Source organism: Phalaenopsis equestris, unplaced genomic scaffold, assembly GCF_001263595.1.
Source record: "Phalaenopsis equestris unplaced genomic scaffold, ASM126359v1 Scaffold000203, whole genome shotgun sequence".
In the NCBI taxonomy this organism is placed as follows: domain Eukaryota; kingdom Viridiplantae; phylum Streptophyta; class Magnoliopsida; order Asparagales; family Orchidaceae; genus Phalaenopsis; species Phalaenopsis equestris.
The window spans coordinates 1,138,323-1,159,164 of NW_018164645.1; the positions used below are offsets into that span (position 1 = coordinate 1,138,323).

The 20,842-nt window shown below is 33.8% G+C and overlaps 2 protein-coding genes across 6 annotated transcripts in view; one reads left to right on the plus strand and one right to left on the minus strand.

Moving 5' to 3' along the window:
• LOC110022985 (vacuolar fusion protein MON1 homolog) overlaps nt 1–20,842 on the plus strand; it is an 89,400-nt gene that overhangs the window by 26,028 nt on the left and 42,530 nt on the right. The gene's annotated exons all lie outside the window — the stretch shown is intronic.
• LOC110022986 (mitochondrial-processing peptidase subunit alpha-like) lies at nt 4,814–18,016 on the minus strand. 2 transcript variants are annotated; one of them, XM_020722164.1, is made up of 13 exons: nt 17,761–18,016; nt 13,583–13,828; nt 13,197–13,493; nt 12,607–12,774; nt 12,340–12,507; nt 12,158–12,238; nt 11,940–12,006; nt 11,674–11,771; nt 8,720–8,792; nt 8,572–8,642; nt 8,428–8,477; nt 5,267–5,379; nt 4,814–5,072 (listed from the first exon to the last, which is right to left on the minus strand). In XM_020722164.1, exons 1-13 carry the CDS (start codon nt 17,818–17,820, stop codon nt 5,020–5,022), a joined length of 1,545 nt encoding a protein of 514 aa, XP_020577823.1. In that variant the 5' UTR covers nt 17,821–18,016; the 3' UTR covers nt 4,814–5,019. The 2 variants fall into 2 exon arrangements, with proteins under 2 accessions (XP_020577823.1, XP_020577824.1); XM_020722165.1 differs by having other exon boundaries at nt 4,815–5,072; nt 17,782–18,012.

A 20,842-nucleotide genomic window follows, 5' to 3' on the forward strand; every position in this document is an offset into this window, starting at 1 on the left:
AAAAAAAAAGGTGTGAAAGCGATTTCATGTGAAACTGCTTCAGCTTGTAATGTAAGCAATTATAATATTTTATAGAAAAAAAAATGATATTTTGGTTCATATGACTAAGAATAAAAATGGGAAAAATAAAATATCATATTCCAAAATTTTAATTTAAAATTATTTTTAAAATATTTTAAAAAATATTCTAAATTAGATTATTATATACTAAATTGATAAAAAAAAATATTATTATATTACTAATTTTTTTAATATATTTGATTTGTGCATTATAGAATTTAAATAGTGATTATAAATATTGTTTGCATAAGCATGCCACTGCCATAAAAATCCCAACAAGAACACAAGACACTCCTTCATACCTAATTGATAAAATATTTTTTATTGATATTAATAATTTGATTAAAAAATATATAATAATTTGCGATCGGAAGGGAATGATAAATTTTCTACGTGTTTAAGGCAGCAGTGCATTGTCTCACAGCACTCAGGCTTTGTAAAATTAAGTTTTTTGCATTGTCACACTTAGGGCCCGTTTGGGGTAGATTATAAGTGCGGCTGCGTTTTTTAAAACGCCGCATAACCATTAGGTTTGAGCTTTTTTGAAAACGTTGTCTGTCGCGTTTGAGTTTTTTACACTAAACGCAGACCGCTTATTCTGAAATGCACAAGCTGCCCCAAACAAACCCTAAGTGTGACAGCTGCTTAAAAGCTCCGCTCTGATTTTCTCAAAATAAAATAAACTTGTAATACCAATTGCAACTTTTTGAAAACACTATTGTTACTTCCGCACAACATTCAAATCTTTAATTGTTACTTTTGAAAAAAGTTAAATTTACATTTTCAACAATAAGTTTAAAGCACCAAAGTATCATGTACGTAGATATGAAAGTTTAGGTGTATGCATACACATAAGAAGTATGCGCTACACCATAAAGTAGCATCTAAAAGAGTTCAATGACATTCAAGATATAAAATATAACAAGATATGTAACATTAATTTTATGTTTTTTTTTTTACTTAAAAAAAATGTTTTTGAAATGCTATAACATGTTTTAACTTATTTTAAAAACTATTCAAAACTTTTTTTTTTATTTATTGAAAATTTTTAAAAATAAATTAATTTATTTTTTTTCCACAAAAAAAATATGCAATAAATTACAATAAGACAAAAATAAAAAAATAATAATAATCCCAAATAAGCCCTTAATTTTTTATATTCATCATTATGAACCTATGTAAAATATAGATTTGATTCTTTTAAGAATGATTTTGTGGTTATTTATGAAGTGTAATCATTACCTTACAATAGAAACCTTGACATTATGCATCCTTATAGCCTCTCATATCTATGGATTATAACAAATACATGGTAATGATTTCACTTTCAGAAATCGAGTGAGCAAAAGGAAACGTGCAAAGTGAGGAGACAAGGATGTTAGTTACTAATTGATATTATCATTTTGTTTAGATACACACAAATATAACTTTTTTAGAAAGATGGACGGCAATATGTGCATGTCCACCGTCATATGTGCTAATTCAATCAAGATGAATTTGAACCCGAAACAGACCACCTGTTGCACGCGCACACACACATATATTATATATATACACACACACGAGAACACATTTAATATGATATAATCAATATTTGTTATGATTAAATGATACTAATTGATATTTTGTGGATAAATAGAACCTCTTCAATACAACAATATATCAATTTTTAAAACTAGGAAGAGGGAACATTCAATGGGGTAAGAAACAATTTGAGTTGTTACTTTTTTTACAATTAATGTGATGAGTATAGTGATGCAAATGAGAGGTGCTTCAGACTATAAAGATGCATAGCTAGGGGTGTAAACGAGTCGAACACGAGGCTCGTGTTTGGCTCGTTTATATTTCGAGCTCAAAAAATATATTTGTGTTCGGCTCATTTGCTTAGCGTTTAAAATGAATTTTAAAAATGAAAATTAGTGTTAAAAATGAAAATTAAAAAAAAAATTATATAAAGATGATCAAAATAGATATGTGATATGTTTTGACAAACATTTCAATAAATGTTGTTAAAATCAGATCAATTTTAGTGATCATAACACCATAATAATAACGAAAAAATTTTATTTCTACCGCACATTAGTAAAACAAAAGTTGATGAAATTTTAAAGAAATAAAATGTGAAAGACAGTAGAATCTACAATAGAATGTAATGATATTCCAAAAAAAAGTTTAAATGTTTAGATAGGAAAATTTCTTGATTTACTAAATTTTTTAATTTTATTTTAAAAACTAAGAAAATATCCAAACACTAGAAAAAGAGTCTACGAGTTCCTATTTTTTAGAATAAAGGGTATGAATAAGAATGCAAATTATAGAAGAACTAACTTAATGTCTCATACATTAAAGTTATGGGAAAGTGTAATTAGATACAGATTACAATATGCTACCAAAATTTCTCAATATTAATTTGGATTCATGTGAGGCAAGTCTACAATGAAAGTTAAACTTTTATTGAGAGGTTTACTGGAGAAGTGCAGAAAGAGTAAGGAAAATCTATATATGATTTTTGTTGATTTAAAAAAGCTTAAGATAGGATTCTAAGAGTACTTTAGAGAGTTCTAGAAAAGAAAGATATTGATATTGCTTACATTTAAATCATTAAAGATATGTAATACTAGAGTTATTATTTGTGTTTGAACATAGAGGATTTACCAAGTATTTTTCCATTTCAATTGGACTATATCAAGAATCAGCTTTAAGCCCATATCTTTTTATTTAAGTTATACTGGACATTTACCATTTACAGGAGGATGTCCAGGAGGATGTCCCTTGGTGAATGCTTTTCGCTGATAATATCCTTCTTGCAGATCATACGAGAGAGAATTCAAGAAGAACTTGAATTATGAAAGTCAAATTTAGAATCTAAATGCTTTCTTTTAAGTAAATATAATATTGAATACATTAAATGTAATTTGAGTAATAGTAGATCTAGGGTAATAGCAGAGTTGCAGCAATGAGTGATAAAGTCATTAAAAAGAGTGAACGTTTTAGGTATCTCAGGTTTATTATTCAAAGCGATGGTAATATAGATGAGGATGTTATTAGTAGAATTCAAGTTGGATGGTAGAAATGGAGGAATGCATCGAGCCTATTGTGTGATAGAAAACAATTGTTGAAATAGTGGCAAGATCTTACTGTTTTATAGAATAAAATGTCGGCCTATAAAAGAGAAGAATAATATCAAATTAAGTGTTGTTGAAATGAGAATCCTCCGGTGGCTGGGTGGCATTACACTTGGAGATAAAATGTGAAATGAATAAACATGTGAAAGGGTTGGAGTAGCTCCAATGGCAGATAAGATTAGAGAGTGTCGTCCTAAATGATATGGTCACATTAAACTCCGACCATCTGTTGACCCAGTTAAGAGAATACATGTTATAAATTTGACTTATGCTAAGAAAGATAGAGGTAAACCTAAAATGACTCGGGAACATTGTATAAAAATTATCTTAATTTACTACAATTAAATGAATATATGATACTCAATAGAACTAAATGGAGCAAAAGAATTCATTTAGCGAACCCCATATAGTGGGATAAAGGTTTGTTGTTTTATTCATGGTTAAATTGATAAAATAAATCAACTATTCTATAACTTCATAATTTCTACTTTGATGAGATTCAAGATATGATCATAAACATTTAAGTAGCTCAGCTATTGAATGTTTTCATACAACAACAACAACAAGCCTTTATCCCACTAAGTGGGGTTGGCTATATGAATCCTTTTTCTCCATTATGTCTTATTGAATGTCATATTTTCATTTAATTCTAATAAATTAAGATCATTTTTTATACAATATGCGCAAATCTTTCTAGGCATGCCTCTACCTTTCTTAACATAAACATCTACTCTCCTAACCAGATCATCAGATGGTCGATGCTTAATGTGACCAAACCATCTAAGACGGCTCTCTCTAAGTTTGTCTGCCACAGGAGTTACACCAACTCTATCATGGATATAATCATGGATATATTTATTTCACATTTCACATTTTGTCTCTAAAGTGTAAAGCCACTCATCCACCTAACCATTCTCATCTCAACAACACTTAATTTTATGCATTTCTTTTATCAAAAAATGACATAATTTTATCACTTCATTTTAATGGTAAATAATATTCTATACTACAACCAATCAAACAACAAAATCAATCCACTTGCATTTATTTTAAAAGCAACTTGAAGAGTTTTATAAATAACAATATTTACATAGCACTCGAATCATGTCAAAAAGAATAGCACCATCGCATCAATTCTTTCATATCTCACTCAAATTTCAAAATTTATCATAAAACCCCAAACCATATTTTTCATAAATGCTTCAAGTGAGCACAAACTTTGTAAATAACTACGTTTTAAGTGGTATTTATGCACTTATCCCTACTACAAAATACATTCATTCCTGCTTTAAACTACTAAAAAACGTGAATCTTCTTACAACTAAACAGCACCAGTAGCAAAATCTAATGTTATTTTGATTAAAAAAACAAACTTCAATATTTTATAAATAATGACAGCAATTTAATGTATTTAGAATGACAATAACATTGGATTTAATATTTAAAATTTGTTCAAACATTACCACAAGAATTTACTTTTAACATAAACTCTCGACATGAAATCACATCAAATTTCAAAATAACACCTTCACATAAAGAAAATGACAAGCTCAACCTCAGCGAGAAAAACGAGAGATTTTGGTTTATAAAATAAAAAACAATGAAATAACACAAGTTTTGCAATTTGAATTTCCATTTAAAGAAGAATATTGGCGTATCCCAATGTTATGCTGAATAAAAGTATTTTGAGATCTCAGCTAACCTATAACTTATTCTTTCAATAAATATTTCATTTAGTGGAGACCAATTCAGATGCTGGGCAATAAATAAAGGCAGCTCAAAATATGCAAAATTTTTTAGAAAAAACAACATTTGCTTACTCGCAGAAAATTTCTCATTTGGAGTTGAACCTTCCGCTCACTGATTCATAACTGGGCACATGAACAACTAGAGAGAGAGAGAGAGAGAGAGAGAGAGAGAGAGAACATCAGAGTAAATAAAATGATTCTGGAACATATTTAATAATCTGTAAATAAAGAAATATATATATATGTATGTATGTATGTATGTATGTATGTATGCATGTATGTATGTATGAACTGTAGAAGGCTAAATCATGTTTATCTGAAATGAGAACATACCGTCACCCCAGGAGGTAAATGTGAGAGGAGAAGAGATTATCTTTTCAGAAAGAGAAGCAATGTCATGGAGAGTAACCTCTTCAACAGCTTTAAGAAAATGATCGATAGGCTTCCTGCCAAGAGTAGTAGATTTGTCAAAGTTCAACCAAAGCAGCAAAGAATTTTATTACAAGAGAATCGACCAATAAGTTAACATTTACATGATCACATAAAATCATTAAGTCAGTAGAATTAATGAGTTATTTATTGATGATGGCATAATAAATGTGGTTTAAGTAGTGCTTGTGTTTCAACTGAAAAAAAATAATTTTGAGAAAAAATAAAACGGCTCAGTTCGGTTTAGTTTTTTGGATTTATCCAAACAGCGCACACCCCTACCCGTCATGTGACCTGAGGCTTTGGAGTTGACTATCCAAGGTTTTAATTTATTACTTTGGACACTAAAAGTAAGGGATAAGATACCTTGGTGTGCTAACAGGCTGATAGGTTGCTCGGCAAAGAATTGTGATACTTGTCCAAAACTAGACTATTACTAAATATTTTCTGCAGTATCTCAATTTACTCCCAGATGAACGGGCTGAACTCTAAATTGTTGCTAGTTGCAAAAAAAACATTTGCATGATTCTCTCTCTCATATATTTAATTAGATGGCTTCCCATTTGAAGCTTACTGTGTAAGTTAAAAAAAATTCCTTCACATAACCAAGTTTCATACAAAGATCACACCATGGCTGTCCTTTCTGGACTTACTATTTAAGAGGTATTTTGAGTATACAAGACTTATCCTTCAACAGATTATGTGATATGATTGTCTCTCATCATCCACTTCTTTCTGTCCTTCTACCTTCAACTTCGGCAAAGGCCTCCAGAATGAAAATGTGGTTTACTAGATGATGTAGATTTGTCAGAATATTTCCAAAGATAAATCTCATATATATCAAATTGCAGCCAATAGTGTGAGAGTATTGAAATGTTGAGTGAGGCTCAATTCTCCATATCATAGATGATGTAGTCTTGTCTCAACCACAAATAACTTTGAGGAGTTTTCAATATTATAACAGGTTTCACATGCAACCTCTCATATCTCTTTGATTGTACTATAAAGTAGAAAGTTTTCTCCAACTTCTATGGTCATGAAATTTATTAATCATAACATAACTATGTGATCGTCAATATTTTAGGCCCGATATTTAGAAACTGTCATTTCTTGAGCCGAAATTTTGCTTGTGAGATGTCAATCTTTCCCACTGCCACAGATGTACGTGAAAACAGATTGTGACCATTGAAGAAAATTATGACAATATAATTAATGATACGTGATTGGCTGAGAGTTCTCAGGTGAAAAAGGGACAGAAGATCTGGCATTGGCTATCGATATGCTTCCAACGAAGAACTAGAGAGAGTGACTATGGCCCAAATTGAGAAGACCTGTTGCACAAACAAAAATGAGACAAATCTTAGTTTGACTGTTCGACTGGACAAGAGAATAGAATTAGAGAGAAGACTATTAGTTAGAGTGCTCAACTGGATGAGCAAACAGAAACTAGAGGGAGGTGAATAGCCTCAATTTCCATGAGTTCAGAAAGACGATTTATAAGTCGGCAATTCATGAAGAGTGTCTATGGCGAGTTAAATACTAGAATTGATGACAGATCGCTGTTTTAGCGAACCAAAGGAAGAAACAATATACAAAAAATTGAACAGAATGTTCGAATGATCAGCAGAATTTGATCGCAGAAGCTAAATCACTGTTCTGCAATCTCTTGTAACATAGAGGACCAACGCCGTCCATGCCGTATGCGACTTGTGTGAACGCAGAGGAAGATTGTTGTCGCTAGATAAGTCGAAAACAGCATCATTGGATACGCCAAAGACAAAGTTGAAAAATCCTAGGGATCGGTCGTTGTGAAAGGTGGGGAGGTTGGCTCAGAGCGGTAGCTGAAGACGTAGATAAACAATCAAAACAAAGGACGCCTCGGCACTTGATTCAGAGGATGGTAGAAATAAGTAAAACAAGACAATGACGGTAAATGTGAACGAATTAGGATGGCAAATCAAATACCATGTAGAAATCTGCCAAATAGTTTTATTTCTGGCTAGTTCAATGCACTACACCTTACAATATATATATATATATATATATAAGGAAAAAAATAGTAATCCCACCAAATAGGAAAAATAGGAATAATAGAAAATAGGAAATATCTAATAAAAAAGAAACACAATTAGTGAAATCTATTCTAAAGGAAGGAAAAAAATTCCATCCTAAGCCCGCATGCGGATTGGCACTTTCCAACACAATATAATTTGTGAGTGGGAAGGCAAAAAATTGAGAGTAAATAATAGATTTTTAGTGAATTATGTAGTGTGATCAAAGCAATTATTTTTGGCCCTAGAACCAACTAATGCGAAAGTGGAAGCATTTTACAATTGATGGTGCCTCCAGAGAGAATGAAGAATTGATGAGAGAGATGGATAATATTAATCTACCAAGAAAAATATAATTCATAGAAAAAGGGGAGGGAAAAAAAAAGGATATAGGAGACTCAGTATTCAAAACAACAAAATCACCATATAAGAATTTACAACTAAATCACTCCTAACAAATAAAGGACAAGCATGCCCTTATCGTATGGAAAAAAAAAAGCATAAAGAAAATATGAAATGTAAAGTAACAAGATGTAATAAATGATAATCACGCGGTGTTCCACATCAATTAGGTTTTTACAACAAAGAGTAGGAAAAACTAATAAGGGAAGTTGATAAAACTACTGCCACAGGGTTAGGAGTAAACCAAAAGCATCAAAGACAGAGTTACTAAAAAAAAATATAAGCAAAATAGATTTAACAACTGAAGAAACAACCAACAAAATTTAATAGATGATGTAGATTCATAAAACCAATCCCAAATACATGGCATAAGTCTAATGATGAAAATGATGATTATGATGATAAGTACATAAAAACCTAGCATTGCTGTTTGTAAAATTGTTGATTTTTTAGTAGTATCCTTTATGATCAGGACCATTCATTGAGGAAAACACGTTCAGAAGACTAAAATTACAAAATTATCAATTACCATGATTTTTCTTTAGACGATATATCATACCAAACACCAGCAAATTTCTTGATCAACATAATGTTCACTAAATAAAGGCATACCTTTCTCCATATGTCAAAATCTGCCTCCCTATGTCTTCTGATGCTACCATCTGCAGTATTTGTTGCAATAAGTAACTAGAAGCTAACTGAGAAGCAGTTATTTGAAACAATTTGAAAGTTCAGAAAATATCATGAAACACATACTCTAGACTCCAGATTCATCAAAACTGCCGATTTCGTTGCCTGTTTAGCACGATCTAATTCAACCTGACTAACTGGAAAAGAAAATAGTTGGATTTGACAAAGCCTTCGGATGCATTAACATGAACAATAAGATGAAAGGAGCACAAACCTTGTCCAGGAGTTGCAACAGCAAGCAATTCCCTGGCTGCTAAATCTACAGCTTCCGAAACAAAATCTGAACTCTAATTTAGAATTAAAATTCCAAATAAGCATTGTGCAAAGTGCAAATTAAAAGATGCCCAGGTTTACATAAAAGAATTTAAAGTTTGGCCCAAAAAAGAGTAACATGAACTTATGCTTTATATTAAAACTAAAATTTTAAAACAGAATTATCTAATTCTTTTTTTTTTCTCCTCTCCTTGAGTTTTGGAAGGGAGATGATGCTCTTGTAACTCTTCCATGAATATGAATTTATCATTTTATTGACGTAGAAAATCCAATATTTACTTCATAACTAATATGACAGGACCGGAAATAAGAAAGAATAAGTAGAACCCCATGCGTGGATTAATAAAAAAGTTGTTCTTCAACACTAAAATCTTTAATGCAAATCAAGAACCAAGATGCACCTACAGGAAACTAAAATTGAAGTTAGCCTGTTTTGGGATAGATACATGACTTGAGGTGAAGTGCTTTTTCATTTGAACTATGGAAGATATGGGATCAGTTTGATTTTATATTTTTCAAAAGTTATATATATGTATATATATATATTTTATTATTTTTATGTTATATATATATGTATATATATATATATATTAAACATTTTTCTGAAGCGGGCTACGGAATTTCGATTCTGACAGTCAACAGCTTCCAACGGGCAACTCCTTAAACCAAAATAGTGTTGACAGGCACTATAAGTTTAACCACTCGAGTTTTTCATATTTGCAAATCATCTTCCCGTTGTTAATTTTTAATAGTAATATCTTTCAATGTGAAATTTGCAAACTAACCAAGCAAGTTCATTTTACTTTTCCTTCCCAAAATTACAGTCAAATATGAACAGAACTGTCACATTAATGAACAGAAAAGCCAATATGAAGGGTACCTTACGAGCTAAATACATAATGGGAAAAAGATGGTTTATCATATTTATTGATGATCACACACAAGTTTGTTTCCCGAGATTAAAAAAAAAATGAAGCAATACAAGTTTTAAAAAATTTTCATTCTATGATTAAAACTTAAATTAATGTGAATTTTATAATTGTCATAGTAGATGAATATACATAATATTTCACATCCATCTAAGATTTTTTTTTTTTTTGACAATCACATCGTACACTAAAACTCTTGCATAATAACACCCCTTAACAAAATGGAATTGAAAGAAAGAATACCACCACCTAGTAGATAGAGCCATCACCTTTACGTATAATTTATCAAAATACCTCCAAGTGATGATGCTCTTATTGTCTTTAAATTAATAAACAAAATACGACTACAGGTCCTCAATTTTGGCATACCTTTAACCAATCTTCAAAAAACGTAACCCCACGCATGATCTTTCTTTGTAATCCCATTAATGGTCTTAGGTTGCCCTTCCATGGTTCACACTCATGCTAACAACAAACATAAACTTGACCCTAAAGCTCGAAAAGGGATTCTTTTTTTCCGAATGCTTTCATTAAATTAATAACTATTTAATCATGGCATGAGCTAGTTCATTTTTTTGCATGGATGATATGACGCAGGAGCTTCCCCAGATAGTGACACTGTGGCAGCTAATGTGCCACGGAAGTGTTACTGTAGCAGCTATAGTAACGGCGGTCTAATCCTTCTCCCCCCTTTTCTTTCCTAACTCCTAAAATTTGTTTCATTTTCCATGAAATCCTCTATTATAATCCTTGTCTATTATATTACTTCCTTTTTAATATATTTTTTAATTGAAAGCATTGTCTAATATAAATTTTAATCCCTCTTATATATAGGGGCTATTTCTTGCTTAGGAAGAGAGGTTTTTGATGATTGTTGATTTCAATTACTGTCCTTGGGCGTTCTTGTCCTCTGGGGGCTGATCTAACGACGAGAAGGTGCTCCGACCGTAACTCATCCGAGGTGATGACCGTCTCCAAGGGTTCGAATGGTGCTCCAACTGTAGCTCAAGCCCGACAAGCCCGACGAGACATTTATCTTTCTGCAATCCTCCGACCCCCTTCCTGCTGCTAGCCACTCTGTCTTACCACTTGCCAGCTTCCTGCCCTCACCATTGAACTCCCTCCAGCCCTTCCAGAACCTTCCACAAGCCTCCCAACCCATCCAAACCTGACTACAACCCTCTCAGGCCTTCCCCCATCCTGCTATAGCCGTTTCCACCTCTTCCCAACTTTGCAGTTGCAGCAGCCCGTCACAAGCAGTCCAACAGTTGTTGTACCCCCTCCATCAGATCTACTTGCTACTGTAATCCTTATTGGAGTATGTGTTATGTCTTTATATTTATTTTGTTGTTTTGTTGTCGTTATTTCATGTTTTCAAGCGTCGGGTCTGCAATCCTTTCAATTTCAACAATAATATTTGTTTTTCGTTGAAGTTTTGGTTTCTTCTGGTATCGTGATGGGTAGATGAACAAAGAATATTTCAAGGGCAATTTGGTCGACAATAAAAGGTGGCATTGTGTTCTTTTTGCAGGGGTTTTAAAATTCAAGTGCTTAGTCAGAAGAAAAAAAAATGCACCGTAAAATTTCAATGTATTCGGAATCCACTCTCTAGTTCATTCTAAATGTCTTTGGAATTCATTGGATTTGGGCGAATTCCAAATAAGATGTTTTGTATAAATTGACGCCGCACCCTCCTAGCCACCACCGGCTGTCAACCGTTTCCCGCTAGCCACCGCCCTTAACGAGTTTATTTTACAATGAATTTATTTTCTTCAAACCAAACAAGAAGATGCAAAATCCAAAAAACTCTAAAACATTCCAAATACAATATATTACTTTAACACTGCATTCATTTTTTCCAGTAAACTAAACAGCACCTAAGTAGAATGTACGTACTCTTCTCAATTGAAAAATAAGAATATTTCACAAGCAAAAGACATCAAAAATGAGGAATACAGGGTCTTACAGTTGCTGCATGGATTCCAAAAATGCCAGTATTATTGTAGATACTATTGAAAGCTGAGAATGACTGAATCTGTTGATATTCATTTAATACACGGAGATCTGTATATTAACCAGCCAATTTTATTAATAGAAAAAAAAAATCTCTATAGATAATCTCAGTATAAACCTTACCTCACATGTAAATATAATCAAAGAAGGTAAAAAGCTAACAACAAACTATTGCCAAAGCAGTGCAAGAAGTTACAAACCAGCATAAAATTAACTCACATAGACGAGAGTACATCCCCTTTCCAGGCCCTCCAGCAGAAAAAGAGCCACCACCTCCCATAAGCATCTGCAAAAAAATTAAAAAAATAAAATAAAGAAAAAATTGGTTCTTCTATTTCTACAGAGATAATAAATGAGCACCAACATGAATCACAAAAGCAACATGAAACTATGCATAAATTCTGCAGTAAACTGCTTGGAATAAAACTCATTAAAACCTGAAGTACTGTCACAGCCATGGCATCCTTTTCCTTATGCCAGCCACCAGGAACTTCAAAAGCAATAGCAAGTTGTGTACTCTGTTGAGCAAAAGAAAGTTTGACAAAAAATATAAAAATCAAAAGCTCTATGTAAAAAAAAATAAAAAAACATAAATTCAACAACAAATTATCATAGGCACCGCAGAATCAGCTTGACACCGATAATCCCCTCCAACATAGAGAGATTTTGGCTCCTCTGGGCGATTAACCTTGGGAAGATTCAATAGAAGTGGTTCGGCAAGTTTAACTAATTCCTCGTGTTCCACACCAGATGCAGCAAGTACCATCCTTGGGGCAGTATAGTTTTCCTGTGTATCCAGAAGGAGAAAACTTCAGTACATAGGTCAATGGAAAGCACAAACTAAACATAATGAAAAAAAAATAATAACAATTAAGTGTGAACTTACAGCAACAAATTGTTCAAGAACACTGCTATTTATTAAATTCAAGGATGATTCGGAAGCCAAAAGTGGAATTGCTAATGCACCACTATATCCGGCAGAGTGTATAGCCTCCAAAAGCAGACCCTGTGGGTTGTTCGAAGCTTCTGCTATCTCTAACTTTACTTTCTTTACCTGTACAGCAGGAAGTAACGAGTAAAGTGTCAAAATAGTTTCCTGACTATTACAAGAGGTTAAAAGTGTCAAATTAGTCCCAAAATTATTTTAATATGGGTTGAAATAGTCCCAAGAGACTATATTAGCCCCCTTTAAAAGAGTATGGGGACTAAATTGACACATGCATAAACTTTGGTACTAAAGTGACCCCTGATAAAAAGTCACGGTTCATTTTATAATATGGGTTGAAATAGTCCCAAGAGACTATATTAACCCCCTTTAAAAGAGTATGGGGAATAAATTGACACATACATAAACTTTGGTCTAAAGTGACCCCTGATAAAAAGTCAGGGTCCATTTTGACACTTTTCTCAGCAAGTAATAGAGTAATATGAATAACTAACAAAAAAGTGGTACTAGGCTAATCACAAAAACTATACCTGTTCATCAACCTCCCAATCAAGGAAAATGGGATTTCTGACACTATCAATAAGCACCTCAACCATTTCTGGCAAGTATGTTTTTAAAGCATCAAAAGTATATCCCATTTGCTCACGGGATGCTGAAGCGCTGACATTTCCTCCAATGGCTTCTACTTCGCGCACAATGCGGAGATGGCTCCTATTGGTTGTGCTCTTAAAGGCCAAACGTTCCAACAAATGAGTAACTCCAAAAGAATTTGGTGATTCATATACTGATCCACAATCAACATACAGTCCTATTGAAGCTGCTGGATTCTGAAATCAAACAAAATAAGTTGAAAGACTGATAGCTACAATATACATTAACATACTAACAGCTACTGAAAACTAGCAGTAAATCATACTGGAGAAGTTTCAGAGGCAATTTTAACGCCATTTGGAAGAGTAGTGATCTTTGTCTTGCCAGGCTCCACATAATCAGGAAGTGGCGGAGGCAGTGAAACGGCTGGTAGTGGATAATCTAAAGGGGGAAGCTGGTTAGACTTTTCGCCGGTAAGCCAACTAAAGAAGCTGCTCGAGGATCTTTTTTCCACATCTGTACTAGCAAATCTTTTGGAAGCTCGAAAAACCCGGTTCCTTTGTCCATGTTGCTGATATTAAGAAAATAATAATAATGAATCGAATGTTGTAATAACCCACTGTGTTCAGCAACACCAACTTCAATTGGTGTCCCAACAGAAGTTAAGCATAAATGATTTTTTGTATCACAATATATGGCAATATGACACAGTAGACAACCAAAATCCCATTATAAAAGGATGCAATCGTTTCTAATAACCTCAAACTTCAGTACTACATTATACATAGAGTTGTACCTAACAACCTGAATTTTAGCTCCTTGAAAAATATTTCCACAGGAAACCTAGTTCAAGATGAACTTGGTCTATATTATTTGCAGGCCACACAGTTTGATACAATAATAGCCTTCAAATGAAATATGACAAGTTCCAAAGGAAAAACTGATACAATAATAGCCTTCAAATGAAATATGACAAGCTTTTCCAAAGGAAAAATCCTCTTTCTAAAAGTTTATCCAAACTTGTAGCACAATAGAAACTGTTATACACTAAAATTAATTGAACGACAAACTTAATAACGTGTATCTACACCCAATATCATCTTGGCCAAATTAAACTATTCCATATTATTATTATGAAGCAGGTTCAGCAGGTCTTCATCAATTAAAACAAGTTGCCTAAAAAAGCTATTCCGTTAGTCGCTTTTAACTCAACATTTATTATTTGAAGCCATCAAAATAAAGTAATATTTGCCCATGAATTCATCAAATGAAGTCGTAAAATGCTACTTGCCTAATGATGAAGAGTTTGATAAATAAACTTGCCCAAGTATACCAAAGCTATTTGCCAACCCAAAATGAAGTCACTGATGCTTCATCAAAATTCACAAAAATCGCATCTTCTTTGAGCTAATCAAGAGTTCTTTGTATGTTTTGTGCATATAACAAGCTAGCGAAACATATTCTTTTTACAACAAATACTTGTTAAGCCTTGCTATATAATTTACTTGTATAGAGGCTTTCTTATAACATTGTACCTCAATCCAAACCTAAAAATAAGGGATTAGAGGTTAAGTATGACATTCATTCTATCAAAATTCCAAAACTTCTCTTTAAGCTCTCTTTCTGTTTCTTCAATCTTCCTCTTTGGATTGATTCAACTTACTGGTAAAGGGGAAAACAAAACATTTTTAATAAAATAAATCAACCTAGCGAATCATGAAATAGGACTTTAAAAGAGATGAAAACAAAACAAAAAAGTCCATAAGAAAGCTCCAACAGCCAAAAAAGACATGAATTATAATAGCACACAACTATAACAACATGCATGAAATTAAAACACATTACTTTGTGAAAGAAACAAAACCAAGTTGAATTGAGAGAAACATAGGGAAAAGTCCTCCTAGGCGAGAGATAATAGCAACAATGGGAGTTAAGCAAAAGCAACAAGACCAAGCAAAAATAGAGAGAAATATAAGTCAATTATATCCTTTGCGAAAAAAGAAAGCAACTCGTAGAACTAAGGAGAGTTTCAGAGAAACAAAGAGGCAAATTCCTCTTTTATGAGATATCCAATTCATCAGTTTTTTTTCTCAAATTCATTAGAATAGTATTATCCAACTCAGCTAGCTGCATGACATTCATCCTACTGTAAATCTCATGGCCCTTTAGCAAAAAAGCACAATCCTTCCCATCACTTCCATGTCTAATCAATCTTTGAGACCTTTCCTTAGGTTTAATAACAAATAAGTGTGGAATAGATGATGAAATTATAACCAATTGCATATTTGCATGATACATAGAAGGTACATAGGGCTCAAGCTGTGTCTCGTGATCACTCTAACAAGGGAAAAATAAAGACTGGAAAAACAAAAAAAAAATCAATAGAAAAAAGGTTCAAAAAAATAAAACAAAAGATGGAAGCTCCATCAAAAAGAGGAACTTCACATGGTAAAATATTATTTGCTATAACTAATAAGATCATTGAATAACAAGTCTATACATTAAAGGCAGTTACAAATATAATTAAATGATGAAATCCATATATGGTGAAACCTAATAGATTTCTCCATCCTATACGATCTCCCCCATCTTCAAGATCCTCATAGACAACATTTTTGCGGATCCAACTCTTTCTTATCTATTGTGACGATTTTTGCTATTAGAATCAGTACCATAACCATGCCTTCAAGATTCCTTCTTGTCATTACTATGCGTTCTTGACTTCTTAGATACTTCTTTCTCATCTTGCTCATAGTTTACATATCCTGCATTGCGATGATGTTTTCTATGCATTTTATCCTTGGTCTTTTTCTTGCTTCCTATGCACCATTCTATGTATTTGGTGGCATCAATGTCTTCACTTTCTAAATCATCCCTTCTTGATCGTTTCTTCACTTTGTCCTATACATGTTCTCTATCTTTCTCCATCATTCCCATTTCTTCTCTCTTTCTCACTTTTTTAGCCTTCTCTTCATCTCTTTAGCGTGCCGTTAATTTTGTCTTCTCTCGTAAATGAGAAATATAATACTCAAAAATCTCCCTTGTAGAGCACTTTTCTAGAATACATCCATCTTCTTGGCTATCTTCAAAAAGTGATCCAGTCCTCCCATTTTGAAGATGCACTTATATCTTTGATTGAATAAAGCAAATTGAAAAAAATTATCCACAATATTCTAGCCAATTTTAGCTTCTTCATTCCCTTTTACCTTTTGGTACTCCAAAGTTCGCCTTTTGATGAAACTAAAAGTTTATCTCAAATAAGCCTTTCAATGTATCATTCTCAAATAAGCCTTCAACTTATCTAATCTCCATGTTGATGTCAAAATAATTTTTACAAACCCAATAGCATCTTTGACTACTGCCTTGTCATCATGAAACTCCTTGTCAAGTTCCTTTGCAGCATCTTCGAAGTCAATTAATTGCTGTTGAACTAGAAGTATTTGATGAAACTACCAAATATGATGTGGAATCTTTGACATTCATGCAGTAATAATGTATGAATTAGTTGAAAGAATGCCAACAGCAATGTCTCCTTCTATCCAATTGCAAAATGCCTCACAAATTTTTCGCTCTTATTGTCACAATTTCTTATAATTGTAACGTATCCTCATTATTGAGGATATTTTGATCTTAAAAAAAAATTGCAGAGAAGGATATCTCACATATGAGGGGTTTCTCTCTATTTCTTTCCATTCTGTTCGGTTTTTTTGTTTAATCAAATTGATTACAATATGCTGACACAATGTTCCTATATATGAGAGTAGAGCAACAAAATAATTTTCAATAAATAAAAGAAAGATTTATATACAGACCACTCAATTTCCATGTATTTACATATATAACGCCTATAATTCAATTTTTACATATATGTCACTATATCCATGCATGAAAAGGTGTATTTTACCTTTTAAAGTTAAAATGGTGGCATTTTTATGTAAAATAAAATATTTGGGTGGCATAACTAAATGTAAAAGTAAATTTTAGATGTTAGATATGTAAATTCATAGGAATTGGGTGGTATGTATGTAAATGCCCATAAAAAAATATCCTCATACATGCTCTAATACTTATATGGACATAAATAATTCAAATAAATCTGACATAAATTCATAATATAAAAGTTAGACACATATTCTAATATTTATATGGCCATGAATAACTCCAATGACTACTTCAATGACTCTACTAGTTAAAAATCTAGTTTTGTTGGATGCAATTCTCCATGCAATGTTTAGCTTGTAAGCTTTGTTCTGGCTAATCTCTAAAACACTCAATTGGAACAAATGGGAAATAATGACTAAGAAAAATATCAGCTGCATAGAAAAGCTACATCAGTGAGAACAACATAAGCAAATCAGAGAAAGAATACATCATTTTCAAACGATATGAGCGACCAGTACAAAGCAATCTAAAAACAAAACATATATCTTAAAAAGTGCATTAAAAACTCCAAGGATGGATCTATAAAAGAAATGGAGAGAAGAAGGCAGATGAATTCAGTGCTAGGGTTTCGAGATAGCTAGCCTTGAGAGCTCTGAGGTTGGAAACGACAGCGCGATGCATGTTTGGAGTAGCAATAACAGAAGGTCAAAACTTTCGTTCGAACTTGCTTCTCTTCGAGGAGGGAAATGGGAGAAGATGACCTAAATGCAGTCTGATGCGCTGCTCCGCGTAAAAAACTTAAAAATTTGTCAGCGTGAAACCCTTGGGATTTTATCCGTTTGATCAAGCGGAAGTTGGGCTCTTGGCGTCGGATAAAAAATCACATTTTTTTATTAAACAGTGTTCGCGGAACGCTGCAACAGGAGCTGCCATTGTTTTGATGGTGGATTCGTGTTGCAACTGGAATAGGGGATGTAAATGAGTCAAATATAATCAAGATAAATCTTTTTTTTTTGTTTAAATATTTGGCTCATTTGAAAATAAATATTTTTAAATTTAGCCAATATTTATATTTGTTCACTAATGTTTATATTGGAATTAAAATAGTTAAAATGACTCATTTTATTCGATAAAGCTCAAATATATGATTTGTTGCTTGCTAAATCGAATCTTAAAATAGTTGGTATCTTGGTACACAAAACCTTAGATCGTGAATGAAGTCATTTGCATGCTCTTCACACACCTGGATCATATATTTTACAAGTAATAGTAATAGAAACAAGAGAATGAAGGAACATATGAAAGCTTAGAGAGGCTAGTCACAATTCATAAGTAGCAGCTCAAAAACAAGATAGAAGAGTACTTCTTTGATTCTTTACCAGGGAGGTCGCGTTACAACATCAACGAAAAGAAATTAGAAGTTCTAACCCTAACAAAGTTGCAGAGAGGCGTAGACTCTCCCATTAGGAAAACAAAAGAGCAAATGAGTTGGTTTGGGGGTGTGCGGGATAAAGGGCAAGGTGGTTGAATTAATGTAAGTGTTTTAGATTTATTATTTTTTAACATTCGATATAGTTAATTAGGTGCCTGAATTTTATTTTTAAGTAATTTAGGATTCGTTAGAGGGGTAGGGTGGCGTTTCTCCCGCGGTGCGGATGCTTAGGGCGTTTGAGCCTCATCGTGTCACGTTATTTTTACTCAGGTGCACTCAGGTGCCCTAGTTTCGCTTATCGATCTACCCCTGCTTCGTGTTTTCTGTCCTAACCTCCAGCGGAGCTCTCGCATTTTCTTCGCACCTTCTGCCCTAATTGTCCTGCAATTGTGTGTCTTCTTTAACTTTGTTCCCTGACGCCTGTGAGGAGGGTTTTCAGACGTCAGCTTCTTCCTCCTGTATCCTTAATCCCTTACCTTTTATTGGTGGATTTGCTTTGTTAGTCACATTGGTTTGCACAGAGAATTTCTTCGTGAATTTGCTTGATGGATTACTTGTGTTTTCTAAGTAGCACCCATTTTTTGAGATTTTATGGTTTCTGGTTTCTACCCTAACCCGCTTGATGGCTGTTGATGTTTCATTTTTTGATGTTTTTGTTGGTACCTTGTGATGTTTTAAGTGAGAACTTGAGAAGCAGAGGAGGGCTAATAGGGGATCGGTTTCGGCTTTTGTCACGATATTCTGCATCTCTGAATGGTTTTGTTATTGATATGGAGGGGTGTTGGATTTGTGTTTGGGTAGTTGTTTTTGTGATGGGGTTTTTATGTGAATGGTTTTGTTTATGTTGTGGCAGGGTTTCGGCTACTGTTTCAGAATTTGAGTGGAAGAGCAAGTTTTGGATTTGTTTTTTTTAGTTGGAATGAAGTGTTATGGTGTGTCATGGTGTTGTGGTGTGGTGGTTTGTTGTGATATACATGTATTTGCCCAAAACTGTTTTTTTTTAATTGCAAAAGTTACCTTCTTCACATCATGAAAATAGAAGAGAAGTTGAAAATATTCTTAAAATGAATGGAAGAAACCATGAGTAGCTAAATTTGTAGATTGTTAGAATGCTTGCATTGCAAAGAAAAAGGATATAAATTGTTTTTAAGCCATTCATTAAGCATGGTCGAGCATATGCTGAGAACCTTAAGGCATAAGGTGTGGTGGGGAAGTGTGGTGGAGTGTGTGATGGTGTGGTGTGTGCATGTGCTATTGTGAAGTGGTGTGGAGGTGTGGAGGTTGGTTGTTTGGGTGTGTGGAGGTGTGCCTAGGGTTTAGGGAGGTGTGGGTGTGTGAAGGTGTGGAGGTTGGTTTCTTGGGTGTGTGGAGGGTTTAAGGGATGTATGGTGGTGTGCTTCGTGGTATATGTGGTGTGGACGTGATATTATGGTTGGTTGAGTGTGTGTAGGGTTTAAGGAGGTGTGGTGGTTGTAGGGTATAAGGAGGTGTGGTGGTGTGTGTGGCATGGATGTGCTATTGTGGTTGGTTGGATGTGTGGAGGGTTTAGTGAGGTGTGGTGGTGTTGTTTGTGGATGTGCTATTGTGGAGTGTGTGATGGTGTGTGGTGGTGTGTGCGATGTGCGTGGTGTGTGTGGTGGCATGTATGATGTTGTATGTGGATGTGTTATTGTGGTGTGTGTGATGGTGTGTGGTGGTGTAGTATGTGCATGTGTTATTGTGGAGTGAGTTGGGGGTGTAGGTGTGGAGTTGGTTGGTTGGCTGTGTTGAGGTGTGTGGAGGGTTTAGGGAGGTATGGGTGTGTGAAGGCGTGGAGGTTGGTTGATTTGGTCTATGGAGGGTTTAAGGGAGGTGTGGTGGTGTGTGTGGTTGTGTGTGTGGTGTGCATGTGCAATTGTGGTTGGTTTGGTATGCGGAGGTTTTGGGGAGGTGTGGTGTTATGTGTAGTGTGGATGCACTATTGTGGTTAGTTGGGTGCATGGAGGGTTTAGGGAGGTGTGGTGGTGTGTGTTGTGGAGTTGTATATGGATGTGCTATTGTGGTGTGTGTGTGATGGTGTCCGGTGGTGTGTGTGTGGTGTGTGTGATTGTGTGTGGTGTTGTGGTGTGTGCATGTCATATATTGTTGCATTTTTTATTTATGTAACTTGTGGTGTGTGTGATTGTGTGTGGTGTTGTGGTGTGTGCATGTCATATATTGTTGCATTTTTTATTTATGTAACTTTATTTTTTTCATCATAGTAATTGTTGACCTCACTTTTGGTTGAGGTCT